This window comes from Indicator indicator, chromosome 2 (genome assembly GCF_027791375.1).
Source record: "Indicator indicator isolate 239-I01 chromosome 2, UM_Iind_1.1, whole genome shotgun sequence".
NCBI lineage: Eukaryota > Metazoa > Chordata > Aves > Piciformes > Indicatoridae > Indicator > Indicator indicator.
The window spans coordinates 56,977,073-56,995,662 of record NC_072011.1 but is presented as its reverse complement, the minus strand read 5'-3'; the positions used below and the strand labels follow the sequence as shown (position 1 = coordinate 56,995,662).

General features: G+C 39.1%; 1 protein-coding gene across 3 annotated transcripts in view; it reads left to right on the top strand.

Moving 5' to 3' along the window:
• The window catches only part of NVL (nuclear VCP like), a 60,724-nt gene extending 49,121 nt beyond the window's left edge, over positions 1–11,603 (top strand). For all 3 annotated transcript variants that reach the window (XM_054393371.1, XM_054393388.1, XM_054393379.1), the window contains 4 exons: positions 2,936–3,012; positions 4,969–5,057; positions 9,686–9,756; positions 11,494–11,603. In XM_054393371.1, coding sequence (XP_054249346.1) covers positions 2,936–3,012; positions 4,969–5,057; positions 9,686–9,756; positions 11,494–11,538 — 282 coding nt within the window. In that variant the 3' untranslated portion in view covers positions 11,539–11,603. The remainder of the gene's footprint in view (positions 1–2,935; positions 3,013–4,968; positions 5,058–9,685; positions 9,757–11,493) is intronic.
• Positions 11,604–18,590: the final 6,987 nt, after the last annotated feature.

The following is an 18,590-nucleotide window of genomic DNA, read 5'->3' as shown; positions in this document are numbered from 1 at the left end:
CTAGTAAAGCTGTGCAAAGGTTTCTCTTTCTAGTTCTAAGAATAGGAAATTGTTGTTTTCTTTAACTCTATATAAGAATCATCTGCAAGAAGAACATGAAATATGGAGCGAGGAAAATACATTCAATTAATTGAAAATGTCAGACTTCACCCACACATTCCAGATAGGGAAATATGAAAAAAAAATTATGTACAGGAACGCTGGCCTTGCTATGTACTCAGGGCTAGATAAAACAAAGTGTTTGGTGCAGATGTGAGTGGCTTCTGGGTGATGGTATTCATTCCCAGAAATCTCTGAGGAATACATGCACAGGATGTAGAAACTGAGACTTGTTGCTGATGGAAAATATAGATGCTTACAAAGGCAGAATGAGTAGACAAGGGAGTCGGGGAGGAATAGGTTGTAATGAAGACAGCTAAATGTAGGCTGAGGCTTTATTGTGAAAGACTTTTATTTCAGTTAACTTGTACAAATCAATCCTTTTCAAATTGGATATTAATTATGCAAGAGAAGCATGTCTTCACATGTTTAAGTGTACTTACATTCCTGCAAGCTGTATCAAGCTTCTCTGCTGCACATACAGCTGAGCTTGTCTTCAGAGTAGGCAGATCATCTCACTCAAAAAATGCCCAAAGTATGCTGCTCCTCAAAGCTACAGGTAAAACATGTCCTTACAGCAGAGGAGGTGTCTCCCTGGCTTGCAGTCCTGTACAACAATTACTAGAGTATCCCATATGAAACTATAGCAAGCTTCCCTGTTTCCAGGTGTCTCCTTGCAAGGTGTTTCAAAACCAGGCTATTCCTTTGTCTCCCTTGCTGGTTTGGTTACTGTGCTCCTTTCTAACTGGTATTCTACCAAAGATTAATTCAACATTCATGAGATGTTTCAAGTTGGAAGGGATCTTAAAGGTCATCCTCCCCTGCTGTGGGCAGAGACACCTTCCACTAGACCATGTTGCTCAAGGACTCTTCCAGTCTGGCCTTGAACACCTCCAGGGAGGGGGCATCCATGACCTCCCTGGGCAACCTGTTCCAGTGTCTCACCACCCTCACTGTAAAGAATTTCTTCCTAATATCTGGTCTAAATCTCCCCTCTTCCAGCTCAAAGCCATTCCCCTTCATCCTGTTGCTACAAGACCTTGTAAAAATCCCTTCCTGGCTTTTTCTAGGTCCCCTTCAGGTACTGGAAGGACATTATAAGGTCCCCCTTATAGGTGGAGCCTACAGGAGTAGGTGGAGCTTTCTCCAGGCTTAACAGCCCAAACTCTTGCAGCCTGTCCACATAGGGGAGGTGCTCCAGCCCTCTGATCATTTTCATGGCCCTCCTCTGGATGCACTCCAGCAGTTCGAGGTCTCATGGGAGTAGAGTAGAGGGGGAGAATCACCTCCCTCACCCTGCTGGTCACACTTCTTTTGATGCAGCCAATGATATGCTTGGCCTTAGCCTGTTGCTACTGGTTGCTACCATACTCTGTCTAGTCCTCTGTCTACTGTCTGCTAAGTATTCAAGGGTTTTAACTTGCCAGTTACTCTAGTTTTTTTTTCTTTTTCCTCTTGAAAGTATTGTAGGTATGTGGTACTATATTAGTTCACCTAAGGAAGTCAGAAAATAATGATATTAGTTTGTGATTTCCATCAAATGAGTTTCTGGCAGAAATATATTGTGTCCAAAAGTGTCCTTTCATGTGTGAACTCTGTTATTGTTTGATACTATGGACATCTAGAATTTCTGTACTACCATGTTACTACTTTACTATTGTCAAAGAGTAACAGAGAGATCTCCATACTTAGACTGCTGAAAATTTTGTTGGCTAATTTCAAATACAATTTATTAACATTGTTCAATATTTCTTGGTATTGGAGGTTCAAACTTCATCACAAAAGAAACCACTTCTGGGATCTTTGTGGAGGAAGCAGTGACAGTATGGAAGAGTAGTGTCAAAAATTCTACATTATATGTGAAATTTCATGAAATCCAGAATGGAAAACTTGTTAAGTTTGAAAATGTATGCCTATAACATAAAATATATACCATTTATTCCATCTTAAAGGTGTGAGACTAAATCCACACACTTATTGCTTAGCTATTTGATTTCCAAACATAGTAAAACGAGGGGAAATTGAGCTAAACAATGCTGTTGATGTCACCAGCTACCTGAAGACATGCCCAAATGGAATCCTGTCAGTGTTACATTGCCCTGTGACAGGCTGGCCATCGTTTTCACAGATTGCATCAGGTCGGAAGGGACCCTCAGAGGTCATCTCGTTCCACCCCCCTGCAGTGAGTAGGGACACCTCCAGCTAGATCAGGCTGCCCAGGGACATATCAAGTTGGATCTTGAATGTCTCCAGGGATGGAACCTCAACATCTCTGGGCAACCTGTTCCAGAATTTCACCACCCTAGTTGTGAAGAACTTATTTCTTATGTGCAATCTAAATCTACCCTGCTCTAGTTGAAAACCATTTACCCTTGTCCTATTGCTACAAGCCCTTCTAAACAGTCCCTCCCCAGCCTTCCTGTAGGTCAGGTGTTGAAATGCAGCTACAAGGTATCCCTGGAGCCTTCTTTACTCCAGGCTGAACAACCCAAAGTTTTTCAGCCTGTCTTCACAGGAGAGGTGCTCCAGCCCTCTGATGATCTTCATGGCCCTCCTTTGGACCTGCTCCAGCAAGGCAATGTCTCTCTTGAGTTGGGGGCCTCAGTACTGCAGGTGAGGTCTCACCAGGGCAGAGCAGAGTGGCATAATCACTTCTCTTGACCTGCTGGCCACAAGTCATTGGCCTTCTGGGCTGCAAGTGTGCATTTTTGGCTCATGTCCAGCTTCTTGTTCACCCGTACCCCCAAGTCCTCTTCTGCAGAGCTGCTCTCATCTGTTGGTGGGAAGCTACAATATAGCATTACTTACTATTTCTTTATTATCTCCACTCCTTTAGGATGGCACCCGGCCTCCATTAGAAACTGATGTAAGCCTTGAAGAAATTGCTTACAGTCAACACTGTGATTGTTACACGTAAGTAGCTTCTAATTTTGACTTGAATGCTTAATGTGCAGTGCCCACAGTCTTCTGAAGCCTGATAATGTGTTGTGTTAGTGAGCATCTCTTGACTCCCAGGGTTTATAAGCCCTTACTTTATGCTCTTTCTCTTGCTTTTACTTGTGCTTTTTTTCCCAAGGAGTTGGTAGGAATATATGGATGCTAAAATCTTTTTCATCTGGAATAGGCCTTTTCATGTTTTAAATACAGATCAGTAGAGGCCTGCTGGTTTTGCTTGGGTTTATTTTATAAAGCTTTTGTGATCTGAGGATAAAAGAGTCCTCTTCAAATTGTGGATTCATATACGATGATGAAAGCAAATTGGTTAAATAACCATATCCAACTTGTTCCATCACACGGTTGAAAGCAATGTGTGTGACAAAGTAATGAGGACCTATTTCAGCTTCTGCTTTGGAAATACCAAGGTGCCTTTTATAGGAAAGCTTGAGACTTGTAGCTGTCAGAAAAAAACTGCAATTGTATTCTACAAAATCTCAAAAAGCTTTATTTTATCATTTATTAATAGTTAATGATTTTCTGGACTTCACAGAAGATGGGCACTGGGGAGACCTTATGGGGGCCTTCCAGTACATGAATGAGGCCTACCAGAAAGCTGGAAAAGGAATTTTTACAAGGGCTTGTAGTGAGAGGACATGGGGGAATGGCTTTGAGCTGGAAGAGAGGAGATTCAGACTGGAGATTAGGAAGAAATTCTTTACAGTGAGGGTGGTGAGACACTGCTCAGGGGGATCACAGATGCTCCCTCCTTGAAGGTGTTGAAGGTCAGGTTGGATGAGGCCTTGAGCAGCATGGTCTAGTGGAAGGTGTCCCTGCCCATGGATCTAGATGATCTTCAAGGCCCCTTCCAACCCAAACCATTCTATGAATCTATAATAAATTTATGACACACTGCTTGTCACAGTGTTGGTTTTGAATCTCAGAAATAGAAGCTATCACCTGTAATGATTTTTGGCTTTTTAGCTTGTCCTTGTTTCATATTTGGGAAAGATGAGCATTTTTTCTTTCTTGGCCCCTTGTACTTACTGTTGGGGTTTTGGTTTTCTTGTTCTTTTGCATGCATGTGTGGCTTTGTGTTTTGGAGGGGAGTCTTGTGTTGGTTGGTTGTGGGGTTTTTTGTGTTGTGTTTTTGTTTTGTGGGGTTTTGTTTTGTTTTTTCATGTACTGGAAGTCCACTATAAGGTCTCCCCGGTGTCCATCTTTTATGAATTCCAGAAAAATCCTTAACTATTAATAAATAATGTAATAGAGTAAAGCTTTTTGAAGTTTTGTTAGTGTTCATTTGTGTTTTGGTGGTTGCTGTTTGTTTTGTGGGGTGCTGGGTTTGGGTTTTGGTTGGTTGTTTTTTTAAATGCAGCAGTTTTCCTAACACGCTCAAATGAAGCACAGTGAGTTAATTGTGAAAATGTTCTTTAGTTCAGTGACTTGTAGCAGTTTGAAGGTTTGTGAAAAGTTTGACAGCTGAAAACAAATATTTGTCAAGTCTAATCTGACCCATGTTTTGTGGATACTGTTATTTTAAGAGCATGTTACCTGTTGATGCACCTTTTGAGCAGGGCAACTCTCTTTTGTCATAATGCATGTTTCCATTTGAATCTTTCAGAAGACTGACCAAACAAAAGAAAAGTATCAAGTTTTCATAAAGTAGCACAACATTATTCAATCCTGTGGTGTTTTTCCCTTGCTCCTTATTCATTTTATCTTCATCTGTGGCCAGAATCTGGAGGATGTCACAACGTAATGAAAGTTGCATCTCTGAATAGTCCTTGGATCTCTTTCCAGGGTTCTAAGATGAAGCTTTATGACAGTACAAGTCTCTTACCATCATTTGTAGTATCTTGCCTTGCTTTATTGCCCTCAGCAAAAGAGAAGAGAAATTTAGCCTAGAATAATGTATTTTGTTTGTATCTGCAGAGGAGCAGACCTCTCCGCTCTAGTGCGTGAGGCTTCGATTTGTGCCTTGAGACAAGAAATGGCCCTGCACAATGCTCCAAGCAAGAAAGGTAAGGAAGCTTCACAAAAGTCTTAACTGAACAGTGAGAGGATAAATGGGATATAAAGGATTTAAGACAGTTCAAAGCAAGTATAAAGGTGTGCATGCTCTATATAAATGATGATTCCTGAGCCAAACAAGAATTGTCAGATTTGTAGTAGCATTTGCACTAGGAAGATCTGAGTGCCATTTTTGATCTCATCAGGTATTGAGCTCATCAGTAGCTCTTGTCAGGACTTCATCAGGGAGTTACAAATCACAGAATCATTAAGGTTGGAAAAGACCTTTAAGATCATCAAGTCCAACCATAACCCAACTACCACAACCACTAAAATATATCCTGAAGCGCCACATCTACACGTTTCTTGACCACCTTCAGGGATGGTGACTCCACCACCTCCCTGGGCAACCTGTTCCAATGCCTGACCACTCTTTGAGGAAAGAATTTTTTCCTAATATCCAATCTAAACCTTCCCTGGCACAACTTCAGCCCATTTGTTCTCTCCCTATAACTAGTTACTTAGGAGAAGAGACCAACACCATACTTACTCCAACCTCCATTCAAGTAGTTGTAGGGAGTGGTAAGATCTCCCCTTAGCCTTCTCTTCTCCAGACCAAACAAGCCTAGTTCATATTGTTTCAAGTACAATATCTGCCCTTTCTATATCTCTCTGCACTTTTGGTTTAAGTTGTATTTTCATGGGGTTTAAATTACTAATTTTTCTGTGCAGATAAGCAAATTTAATTGGTAATTGAAGCTCTTATATACAATGTGTATCTAGATTTGTTTTCCAGTAATTTTGTTTGTTATTTTACACTTAAGTCAAAATGCAAAGCTAAGATGGAATTGTGACTTATCAGATGATGTCCTTGGAATATATATTAGGCTTTCATTATACCTCTGATCCCTAAGAACCAGGATGGATTTTTAATGGATGTGAATCATTCTTTTTTGTCTAGCACATACCCAGTCTTCTGTAATTTTTAACAACAGCAGGTTAACAGGGCAGAACGTTTGTATTTCTTTTTTTTTTTTTTCCTGAGGCAACTACTCTGTTCATTTAAATTGTTCATTCTTGTGTGACTTGGTTACCCATTTTGCTTGCTGTAGAATCATAGAATCGTTTTGACTGGAAAAGACATCCAGGATCATCAAGTCCAAACATAGATGGAAAAAACCTGCTTGGAAATTTTGGGGGTTTTATAATTATCCAGAATTGAGCCCTTCACACTTAGGGTTGCAGCCTGAATACTTAGTATGTGGATGTGTTGGCAGCTAGCAAGTCCATAGCATATGCAGAGCTTCATCCACGTATTTATAGCAGCTGCTTTTTTGGGGTGTCCTTTGGTTTGGATTTCCAAGATGCCAGCCCTGGCTGGTATGAAAGTGTCCAAGGTGGTTTCTGATTTGAGACCTTGTTCATCTGTATCTTCAAAAGGGCGATGAATGTACACAGACTGGAGAATTTCTTCCTTCCCTCTTGCCACAGGATGTGCATAACTGACTCCCTCTCCCACACTGTCTATGTGACTGTAGATGTGTCCTCATCAGTCACTGATCTCACCTGGCTGAGATCAGTGCTGCACCTTTCTATAAATGTAAAAATTCTGTTGCAATGTTCTTGTTGCAACCTGCTGGTTTTCCCTCTGGGATAAATTAAGGAGCATAGGGTGGTTTGTTTTTTTTAACACTTCACAGTGGTTTGCTTGAAGGGACTTCTTTATAATGAAATAGAAAAGTATCCTTTTTGTGCTGTTTCCTAAAAGAATCCATAAATTCTACTTCCAACTTGAGCAGTTCTAGGAGAGCTATCATGTTAGCCACTGTGTTCTGGGAGTTGCCAGATAACACAGTTTGTCTGGGGGAAGATGGAGGGAATCCTAACAAGGCTTGGGCAGATAACTCAGTTTTATGAGGTTCCTCTGGAATTACAGTATCACTGCATGATGGGGGTTGGAAGGGACCCCGGGAGATCAATTCAAACCCCCACTTCCAAGGCAGGTTCACCTAAAGAAGGTCACACAATAACATATCCAGGCTGGTTTTGAATGTCTGCAGAGATGGAGACTCTACCACCTCTCTGGGCAGCCTGTTCCAGTGCTCCATCACCCTTAAATTAAAGAAGTTCCTCATCACTGGCCCAGAATTTGACTGCCTAAAAGAGTTCAATATCATTTGCAAACTTGGAGTTTCCACTTCTAGCTCCCTTTTCCAAACCACTGATGAAGATGTTGCATAAAACTGATTTCAGTGCCAGAGTGGGACCCTACTGCTGCCTATACTGAAAAGTGACCATTAAGCTTCAAGCTCTATCAGCTTTCTGTCCACCAAAGGTTATTTCCTGTTAATTCTTTGGAGTTTACCAGTCCTCCGGTGGCTGTAACAGCAAGTGCACAACCTAGCCAGCAATTCTGCAGTTTCATAGACAAGTTCCTTCAGAACCCTTGCATGAACACCATCTGATCCTGGTGACTTAACATCCCAACCAACCTATTTTAGTTTAATGCTTCCTGTATGTATCTTTCATCATAGATCCTAGTTACAAAGAACATACAGGGCATGGTACTTTCAGCTGCAAGGGCAGATGCACAGAATTCATTAACCTTCTGAACCTATGACCTGATCCCTGAGGTCCCTTTTTTGCATAGTTGTTTTTAAAGGTAGCCAGTGACCTCACATCAACTGAATAGTCTATAAAGATGATATTCTTAAGTGAGGAGTCTACAAGACTTCTTGTTACAGCAGTTAAAAGCAAGGATGGCTTAACAAGTGAGATTACAGCTTTGTATCTTTGTAGTTGAATTTGAAGTATACTTGTTTAAAATTTTCAAATTAACAGGAAAAAGTAGGAAGAAAAAAAAATTTCACATTTGGTGTTTTAAGTACTTAGTAGTTTTTAAAAATATTGTAACTGTTGATATATTTCACTTAATGATTAATTAAAATAATTATCAATATAAATTGTTTTAAATAATAAACCATCTATACCTACTTGGACTAAATGGTTTTGTCATCAGAAATCAAGAAACAATTCTATGATTCTGTGTTAATGTAAGTAGCCAAGGTACAGATGGACAGCTAAATTCTCCACAGTAGCAAGCTTTGTACCTGCTTTTATCATGCAGTAAGCTTGGAATAGCATAATCTGATAATCAATGAGAAACAAACTACTTAACCTAGCAATAAATAAAAGTATGCTTATCCCTAGCCTTAGCTAATATTCTTGCATTATCATTGACTGTTTCACCTTGACTTTTCCTGATACCCATGCCCTTAATGATATTGATCTTCCTGGTTGAATGCTGTTTCCTCCTTTCCCTTTCCTCCCTCCCTGTACTTGAGGCTATATATTGTTTCACAATTTGACTTAGAAATTACAGGCGAGACACCGAAGTTTCACAGAATTGTTTTGGTTGGAAGAGACCTCCAAGATCATTGAGTCCAACCATCAACTTAACACCACCATGGCCATTAAACCATATCCTTAAGAATCATAGAATTGTTAGGGTTGGAAAAGACCTCAAGGATCATCTAGTTCCAACTCCCCTGCCATGAGCAGGGACACCTCACACTAGGTCAGGTGTCCACATGTTTCTTAAACACCTCCAGGGACAATGACTCCACCACCTTCCTGGGCAAAAGTTGAACTTTTTTTCTTACTGCAAGTAGTATTTCCTTAGGGAATTAAGTTAAATTGGTGATATTTTAAGTTTACATCTTCAGTTATACTGGTGTAACTTTATATGGTAATGGGAACCCTGCATAAGAACTGAGATGAGAAAGAGCAGTAAGGTTGTGTGTTCAGTTCAGTGAACTAACTTTCGTCTTTACTTCTAGAGTAATACTAATTCTAGACTACTTGCTGTTCTGTTTTATACCAAACCAACTCTAAAGACCTGTTTTTGTACATTTATCATATCTGATACCTGTGCATAATGGTAAGATTATAATGAATCTGTATAGTAGTGGTGTCTTGGGATCCTGAAGTCTAAATTTAAAAAAGGCTCTTGCTTGTGAGAACAATCTACTATTTATTTCAGGTATGCTTATATTTTACATTACTAAAAACCCCACAAAACAGGAACCTGTTTAAAGAGGTTATTGTTAGGAATAATTACTGTGGTTAGTTGCATTAGGGTCAAAAAGACAATTTGCATCAACCTAAACACAGGGAGCTGTAGAAGTGAAAGCTTTCATCAGTCATGGGTAGTGCCAGATAAAGCAATGATATTAAGTCAATTATTTAGGAATTTAGCATTCTGCAGTAGAACTGGAATGACTTACTAGATACTCACTGGAAAACACTCTGTAGGGAAGCTTTCTATTAAATGTGTATAAAATAGCCTAGGATCCAAGGCATCCACTTCCAGGAGGGTTAAAGGACTTGAATTCTAACTGGATTTGGTTTCTTTGGTTTAAGCTGCAAGGGATAGAAGGATTAAGATCTTTCCTACCATCATGGACAGGAATCTACATAAAATACGAGAGTTCAGGTGTTCATAACACTAGTGAATCAAGTCTTATCCGACTGACTAGCATATGCAGTTAGGCTTTATGAACACTTCCTTGAAATAAATGCAACAGTCAAGTGATTGTCTCTTTGCCATTTTAGTAATCTATTATGCTTTGTTCTTAAGGAGAAATCAAGGTTTCCAGTAAACATTTTGAAGAAGCTTTTAAGAAAGTAAAATCTTCAGTATCCAAAAAGGTAAGATAAGCTTCAAATATGGGAGCCTCACTACTCTCCTGGAAAGGATTCTCTTTGCTGGAGGCTGGAGGGAGTAGTTAAGGTTGCTGTATACTTGCATGTATTTCTAACTGACACTATCTTTTTATGCATTAAACAAAACTGATGTCTTTTGCAAGGTCAGAAATTAGGTCTCCCTTTCCAGCTACAGATGATGCATTACCATGCTATCAAGGTTATCTTTTAGTGTGGCACCTTGAACACTCCCAGAATAGTTATTGGCCTTGCCCCAACCTCCTCTGTCTGTGGAATGCAGTTAAAATTCAAGGCGTTTAGAGCACACCACACCTTGCCACCACCTAGATAGATGTGGCACTCAAAGATGTTCCACCATCTCTGTTAATCTGCAAACATTATTTTGAGAGAAGAGGTAAACCCCACTATAACCATCTTAGTTATTTCTTCCCAGTCTCTTATTTGTGTTTGTCAAGGAAGTTTGTTTTAAAGGTTTCCTTATGACCTGTTCTTTTTTAATGACTGAGAGAAAAGCTATTCAATCATCTTAACTGCTGTAATTAAGTTAATATATATATGAATTGCTGTAGCTGCAGAGCTTGTGTATAGATCTCTACGTTGCCAAGACTATTACTGCATGCAAAATACATTAATACATTCACTTTCAACACTAGCCAGAGAGAAGTTAACGATTTCCTTTCATCATCATTGTATACTGATGGTCAGTGACCTATTTTAATATTTGAAAGTGATCTTTGACTCCAAGACCCTTTAAAAATAACCTTGGTTATTTTCTTCCCCTTTGCTAATCACTAAGCAAACGTTTCAGAAGTAACAGCCACATGAACTTAAAACATCTCCTCTACCATAGTAATCACTGGTCATACTCCTTCTGGTTCTTAACAGTTAACCAGAAATGTCATTCAGCATCACAAAGGCAGCTTAAATATCACGTGTCAGAGTCCTATATTTCAATTATACCCATCTGAAGAATTTTCAGTTAAGCACTTCAAAATATCTTTTGGAGTACAAGATACTTATCTCCCTTTCAGTTTGCTAGACAAATTAGATCTAACAACCCTCCACATTGTGTGAACACTGAAAAATAAAAGCTTCATGTCACTGATTTAGAGCTTCTAACTCTTCTTTTCCCTCCCATATACATCTTTGAGTTCAATTAACTTGCTTTTTGGTTTAATCAGCTGACTCGACAAATCAAAACAAGTTGTTCCTATGGACAGACATCATCCTCTGAAGCAAAGTATCTCAATGGAAGTTAATATCTTCAAGTAACTCTGTCCCTCAACTGTAATTTTGACTGAGTCGTGAAGAGGATAAAGGAACAGTTACAGTGAAGTTAGCCTAGCAAAAGATGATCTCATCTGTTCATTTGGCAGAACAAAATGGGAGTTCAGCAGCTCCCCTGGTAAAAATGGCAGTGTCTTCATATTGAAGTTGTGATCTGAACCTAGCATGACAATACAAAGTGTAGGGACTCTGCCAAAAACTTGTGTTAATTACATATTGTTGGTGACTGTCACTGAAAGACCTCATTTATGGGTAGTAGGGTAGTAGGATTTTGCTTTAAGTTTTCGTTTGTAATTTTTTTTAAATATAGCTAGTAGTTTCTGTAGCTGGTTTGTGTCACTCTGCTAATGATACATAGAAAGTAACTTTTCAGCACTGCATGATTTTTTTTATGCTTGTCTGAAGTATTGTTTCCTCTTCTCTTGGCACTATTAGGATCAAATAATGTATGAAGAACTGCGTCAGTCCCTGTGCAGGTGACACATTTGGACAATTCCCAGAAGAGAGTAATGGGTGGAGAGTTTTGTAATACCTGTGGCACCTGATTTTTCAAGAGACGGGTTGGAAAGAAGCTGTACCAAATCTCTTAGCTTTTTAGACTGTACCTGGAAAAAGGTCATCCTAACCTACTGCTCTAAACTATTCTCAACTATTTACAGAATAAAAAATAAAATACACATTTACTGTTTATCACCATGTACGTTAAAAGCGTGCTAAGATGTGCTTTTAGTGCTAAAGAGGTAATACCATTCTGATATCGCTGGTGCCCTTAATCAGAAATCCCTCAAAAGCCTAGAGGCTCACCCTTCAAAGTGTTTACACTGCTCCAGGAGCTGTTTACAACTTTAAATGAAAACTGCTGTTTGCAAGAACTCTGGAGGAATCTGTGGAAGAAGAGAGCTGTGAAAGTAGACTGGGAAAGTGCTGCACTGCATTTGATCGTACCATTAGTCATGCCTTTCCCAAATACAGTGACACATTATGATTGTGCCAGCACAGGTTCTCAGAGCTTCTAGCAGCTTCCCTTCACCTTATCAAAAGAAGCTATCCACAGATGGCAAGCTGTCAGGAGAGAGTAAAGTTTGAAAATCCAAGTGGTATGATACCATTTAACAGCTACTAAGGAACATTGAAACTGTAAGTTGAATAACAAGACATTTCTGTTATTTTGTTGTTGTTTTGATTGGTTGGGGTTTTTTAAACAAATCTGAAAGGACAAAAAAATTGTATTACATATCTCAATTTAACCCAAGTGTTTTGATATCCTGTGTAGAAAGGAAAATGTTACTGTTTTAAGAAACAGGCCAAGAGCCTCAAGTTTTGGGGGGTTTGTTTGGGTTTTTGTGTTGTCGGTTTTCTGGGGTTTTTTTGTTTGCTGGTTTTATAAATTCCAACTTGGAAAGAGAGATCATAACTTTCAGCAGCAGCAAATGGGAAAGTATCAGAGTCAAAACAAACATTGTAATGTGAACTAATTTTGGAAACCTACAAGCCACCATGGGTTTTGGTTTGGTGCTTTTTTTTTTTTTTTTTACCCACTGCCATCATTCTATGAATTTCTTTAATCTCAGCTTCTGTCTTTGAACAGTCATATTCTTCCTAGAAGCACTGAAACCATAGGACAAGATCAGAAATATAACTGGGTGATTTCTCCTAGCAAATTTCATGGGAAGTTAAGTTTGATAACATCAACTACTTAAATTTTTAAGTAATGAAATTTCCATATAAAACAGTAATAAAATAGTTTTGTAAGCAACCTTTATTCTATACACTTCCCCCTCTACTTTGAAGAGGGACAAGATCATCATTCTTTTAAACAAATTGCTATGTTATGAACAACCTAACTTGAAGCCTGACCTTGCCTTTAGAGGGAATAGCACCTTAGATCTTAAATTCTTCTCAGAGTTGCCATGTGACAGAAGATCTTGTACATTTTTGCCAAAGGTAAACGTGGAAGGCTGTTAAAAATGACTACTCACCACAGACTTGCATTTCAAAACCACAACACTCATGGCAGCTTGTACTTACCACTGACTTTTCGCAGTGTGGTATGATATTCCCTCCCTTTTCTAGGGAAACTTTCAACTCAGTGACTCAGAGTTTGGCCTGTAAGACCAACAAATTAAGTTCCTGCATATAAAGCAGATACTTGTATGCTTGTAAATATAAATCAGGCTTAGAGCTGTGGTTCCCAGAAATCCAAGAGGAAGAATCATCATTTTATCTGAATAGTTTCACTTGTGGATGTTCATTATTATGAGGTCATTACATGAGAAGAAACTTCCTTACTGTAAGGGTGCTGGAGCACTGGAACAGGCTCCCCTGAGAAGTTGTGGAGTCTCCTTCTCTGGAAACTTTCAAAACCTACCTGGATGTGTTTCTGTGTGGCCTGCCCTAGGTGATCCTGCTTTGGCAGGGGATTGTTGGACTTGATGACCTCTGTAGGTCCTTTCCAACTCCTAACATTCTATGAGGCAATGCAATTAGTATATATCAGTTAAATGACTAATTTTCGTGTAAAATTTTGCCGAGATATCATGTACAAAAACTACTAGACAAAAAACTACAAAGACTACTAGACAAAAACTACTTATCTTACATAAATTACTCTATGCTTTACCTCTAAATCTACAACTTCATAGGATTTTTTTTACCACCTTTTACTATAGCTACAACTGTGAGAAGGGAAGATGTGAATTCTTTTAGTACAATAATACATTCAGCTCAATGAGAAGAGAGTCATGCAGGAGCCCCATGAAAACATTATGCAATACCTCAAATATCAAGTTTAAAACTGCCACTCATTTTACTTTTAGATACGGCAGTTCTAAACACCATCAATGCATGCCACAGGAAGGTAAAAAGAGTGGTTTCAAAACCAACTACATACAAAATCCCAAATTGGGGATTAAAAAAAAAAAGGTTTTACTGTGATACAATTTATTTGTCATCCTTCCTTGGAAAAGTGATGTGGCAAGCAACCCAGTCTTTGCAGTTGAAAAGAACTACAGTAATGATTTCTCCTCTATAGATAGAGAGGAAATATCTGCTACCATATATAAGATATCTACAGCTGATGAGCTTATGAAGGAATAAAGTGCTGAAGTCCTGGCACAGTCAAAGAATTTTTTACTTCTATCTTCTTACAATGGTATTACTCCTGTGCATATACAGAGCAAAAAAGGTAGGGCTTGCAAGGCAAGACCAAGGGGAAAGTACTATTCAAGTAGTAGTAACAATATAGTCTTATCTAACAGAAAACATGTTTAATGAACAAAGTGGCTGATGATCATTCTTACCCTGTGGCACTGAGGAAATGGGGTGCAGGAGGATTTGAATTTACAATAAAAGCTGAAGTTGAAAGGCAGAAAGTGCCAGGTCAGTAATGTGTCCATATCCTGTTTGCTTACTCTATCTGGGCTACGCCTTCGTCACGGAGCAGACACGGGTAGGCAATTGAACTCTATTTGACTGTTTACACAAGAAAGTGCTGCAGCCACACTGCAACTTGTGGGAAATTTGGCCTAGGCTATCCTACTGATCACTTAAAAAAACCACCAAACTTGGTAAGAAAGAAACTGCAAGATTTCTTGTACTTGTTCCCCACAGAAAATGAGAATGGCTTTAAGGAACAAGCTTTCTCATGCGATACAGAGACCACTCCTTCATCCTGCGTGTTCAGCTACCACCTCTCCTAGCAGGCATGCCTAGAGGAGTTTTTCCCTCTGGTCACCTCGTTTCTATTGGGACAAGATCAAGAAACTGTTCATCACACCATTCTTCCTTTTTGCTCAGGCTAGGCACATAACTAAATGACAAGGATGATTCTGTCCCAAAGCACATTAGATGCTAACTTAAGTATGTATTATACAGGGCAGAGGCAGCACAGAGAACTGTCAGCAGGAGGAAAAAAAAAATTAAAAAAAAAGCTGTCTTTGTTCTTGGCTCAATAGGGAACTTTTTCAACGTTTGTGTCCCAATTAAAGCCTTGTACAGTATGGCAGGCTTGATTGTGAAATAGAGGATTTGATAGGGAAGAGAGAATTCTGTAGATGGAGTTGCAGGTTACTCTGCTAAAGGCATATCTACAGGATTTTAACAGACCTGTTTGTGAGATTGTATTCCTAGGACCTTGCAGAAGCGATATTGGCAGACCCAGAAGTAGCTCCTGTGCTTTGCAATATGCAAGCAAAAGAAAAAAACAGGAGAACTTGCTTTGCCTTAAGTCTTTTGAGGCTCTTACATATTACAGAGTACACTTTCCAAAAGCTATGTCTTAGACCACTTATCATGCAAAGGCCACTACCTGAAAGCAACTTTTCTCCTGTTTGTCCAACAGGATTATTATGACAGCCTCCAGGCTATAGCATTGACATATTGGTTATTGAACCTCATAACTAAAGAATTAGCAACTACTCAGTTCTACAGCAGCATGCCTTCATCTGATAGAAGAATAAAGGAGGCAAAGATAAACCACTGAGCTCAGTAAGTGTCCACCTCTCTAGAAGAGAGCCATTTCTGTCTACATTTAAAGATTTAGCCAGATAAATTCCGAGACAGAAACAAAAGTCTTACCTGCACTTCAGCTGACCTCTAGTTCCTGCCCTGGATCTGAAAGGGAGCTCCATAGCCAGAAACATGCACCCAATTAACACATGTTAATTTGCCACTGTTGTGGAGTAGACAAGTTCAACAGCAAACCAAGAACGCCAGAGGGAAGAGTTGTTTTGAAAGAGGAATATACCCATGCCTGTCCTGTAGGAAAACTCATGCCTAGCGTAATCAGGTTCCAGGATACATTCCTTATTCCACTTAAGCAGCTTCAAATAATTGGGGGGAGGGAAGGGAGGTGTGTGTGTTTAAAAGCCATGCAAGGCTTATTGCATGCCATAAATAAATCCATGCAAGGGTTTATTCCAAAAACTGTAAGTTACTCAGAAAGCCCTGAAGGGGATTCAGAGCTCTGCATGACTTAACTGCAGCTAAAATACTTGGGTGATGTGTTTGACAGAGCTGACCCAAAGTCAGCTGTGTTTTGACAGTTAAACTCCTGGGTGATTTCACATAAAGGAAAAGGTTTGCCAAACTGACAAACTAGTAAGATGATTTATTTACACAGAACAAACATGTAGAAAGGCAAAAGTTAACTCATTCCACCTGAACAGATTTATTGAAAAAAATTATAATTAGGTTAACTGTCAAGGGCTCTAATGTTCTTTAGGCTTAATTTGTTCTTCACTGGTTAGTTTAACTGATTAAGTTCCAACTTTCAGATAAAATAGTCCAAAAATTACACTAACCTGTTTATGTCAGATATATTTTCATAGCATTAAAGACAATTATGCAACTCATCAAAAACAACAGCTCCATGATTCATATGTATTTTGTTTTAAATTTATGTTTCTTATTTCTGTGCCATACCTTTGGATTAAAACACTACATTATGACTGGAGAAAATGAGTTATTCATTTAGAATGTAACAAACAAGTCAGGTAGTCCAGCTGGCCCTCATTCCTTTTACCAGTCGTTCAGAAATGCTTCTGGTTTTTAAGATTAAAACTATGCTGCAATACAGGTTAACTGTCCGGTGGTCTGCATCTGGCAAAATTCCTACTACTGAAATTACATGCCAAAGCCTCTTCTGTATTGCACAGGAATTATAAGCCTAAAAATCATGGTTACCAGTGCTTGCAAGAATCAGACCCTGGTTTAGATCCAAACTTCACTCATGGCTCTTTCAAGCATTGTCAGAGATGTTTTAAGTGTGCTTCCCCTCAAATAGGCTCAGGGAAGACCTCATTGCTCTGTACACCTCATTGACAGGAAGTTGGAGTGAAGTGGGGATTGGTCTCTTTCCCCTACCATCAGGTGATACAGTGAGAGGAAACTGCCTGAAATCGTGCCGGGGAAGCTAAGGTTGGATATTGGGAAAAATGTCTTCCTTGAAGAGTGGTCAGACATTGGAAGAGGCTGCCGAGTGAGGTGGGGTCACCATCCCTGGAGATGTTAAAGAAACATGGACATGGCACTTTGGGGCGTGGTGGTCTTAGATTGACAGTTGGACTTGATGATCTTAGAGGTCTTTTCCAACTAGAACAATGCTGTGAATTCTATGATTAAATGTGAGATGGCAACTTCAGTCCTGTCTAAAAGCAGCAATTCACCCTTGCAGCACCCATTGGGAAGACAGGGGCATCAGAAATTCCATGAAGTAGGTAACTAAGCCCAAGCATAACATTTTTTACACTGAACTCTGCTTAAGTATTCATCTAGGATTTCTTAAATTTAGCTGTAAAACTTTCTATCCTTCATCCAGCTATGGTAAGCCATCAACACCAGGAGATGCAATTTATGCAATTTGCTTCTTAAATTGAGCATTTGTGCAGAAGTGTCTTTAAAAGAAACTGTTTTGCAGCCTATTAAGCCTGTTCAGGTCTTTCAACCAAAGTCAGTTTTTCTTCTGAAAGGATTCTTTACAGTTCATCTATACCACCACTCAGTAGCATCTGCTATAAAAATGCCAAATTTCATTAAAGTCTTTCAGCACAGGATCTGTAAAAAGTTCACCCACTATTACTTTAATATGTACCTTTTTTAATTACATGTAAAAATAGGGATGAAGTATGTTCTGACATTACCCTAGCATGTTATTGTCATCATAACGAAGTCACTTTGTAAGCGGTTGTCACACTTTCATAACATTTCTATTGCTTAACCACAGATGAGAGCCCCACACTTAAAAACAGGACTGCAATTAAGCAAGGACTAAGACACACTAACACATGTGTGTCAGACACTGCTTCTTCCAAACAAAAATGAAGAAATTGCAGGCATTGAAGGAATCTACTAATTCAGTTACTTACAGCAGACCAGTGTGGACAGCAGCTAAGACTTCCATCTTCATTTGATTCCATCTTTCAGATAAGGTTAGAGATACAAGGGCAATTTGTGGACACCTTTAACAACTTAAAGCCATCATCAGTGCATTAGATGAGAGAAAGCAACTATACTGTGCTGAGGTATGCAGAATTCTTCAGTGTTCAGGAAGTCTATCCATTCTCTGTTTGACAATTTAAAATCTTGAGCAGGAAATCTGATATTACCAGTTGTTCTCTCACCACATTTTAATAAAGTGTTTATGTAGGTTACTGTAGGCAGGGGGGAAAGGGAGAAGAAATCAAGATCATTTAGCAAAATCTTTGTGTACACAAATAAAAAATATGCTTAATGGGTAGAGCTGACATTGGTTGTGGCTGGCCTTGTTTGCCAGAACACCATCTGCTTCAGTTGATTGTTTATCATATAAACCAAATTTCCAAATGAATATTTATAGACTGAGCACTTAAAACCATGGTAACAGCAGAACCAGATAGGACAGACTTAATCATTTTTCTCTGCAAATCAGAAAAATCCTCAACTAACAAGATTTTTCCAACATGAAAAAAACTAGTCAGTGATACTGAGTTACCTAGTAACACACACCCCCACACACATACAAAATTCTAAATGCTAGCTGCTCAAGCTATATATGC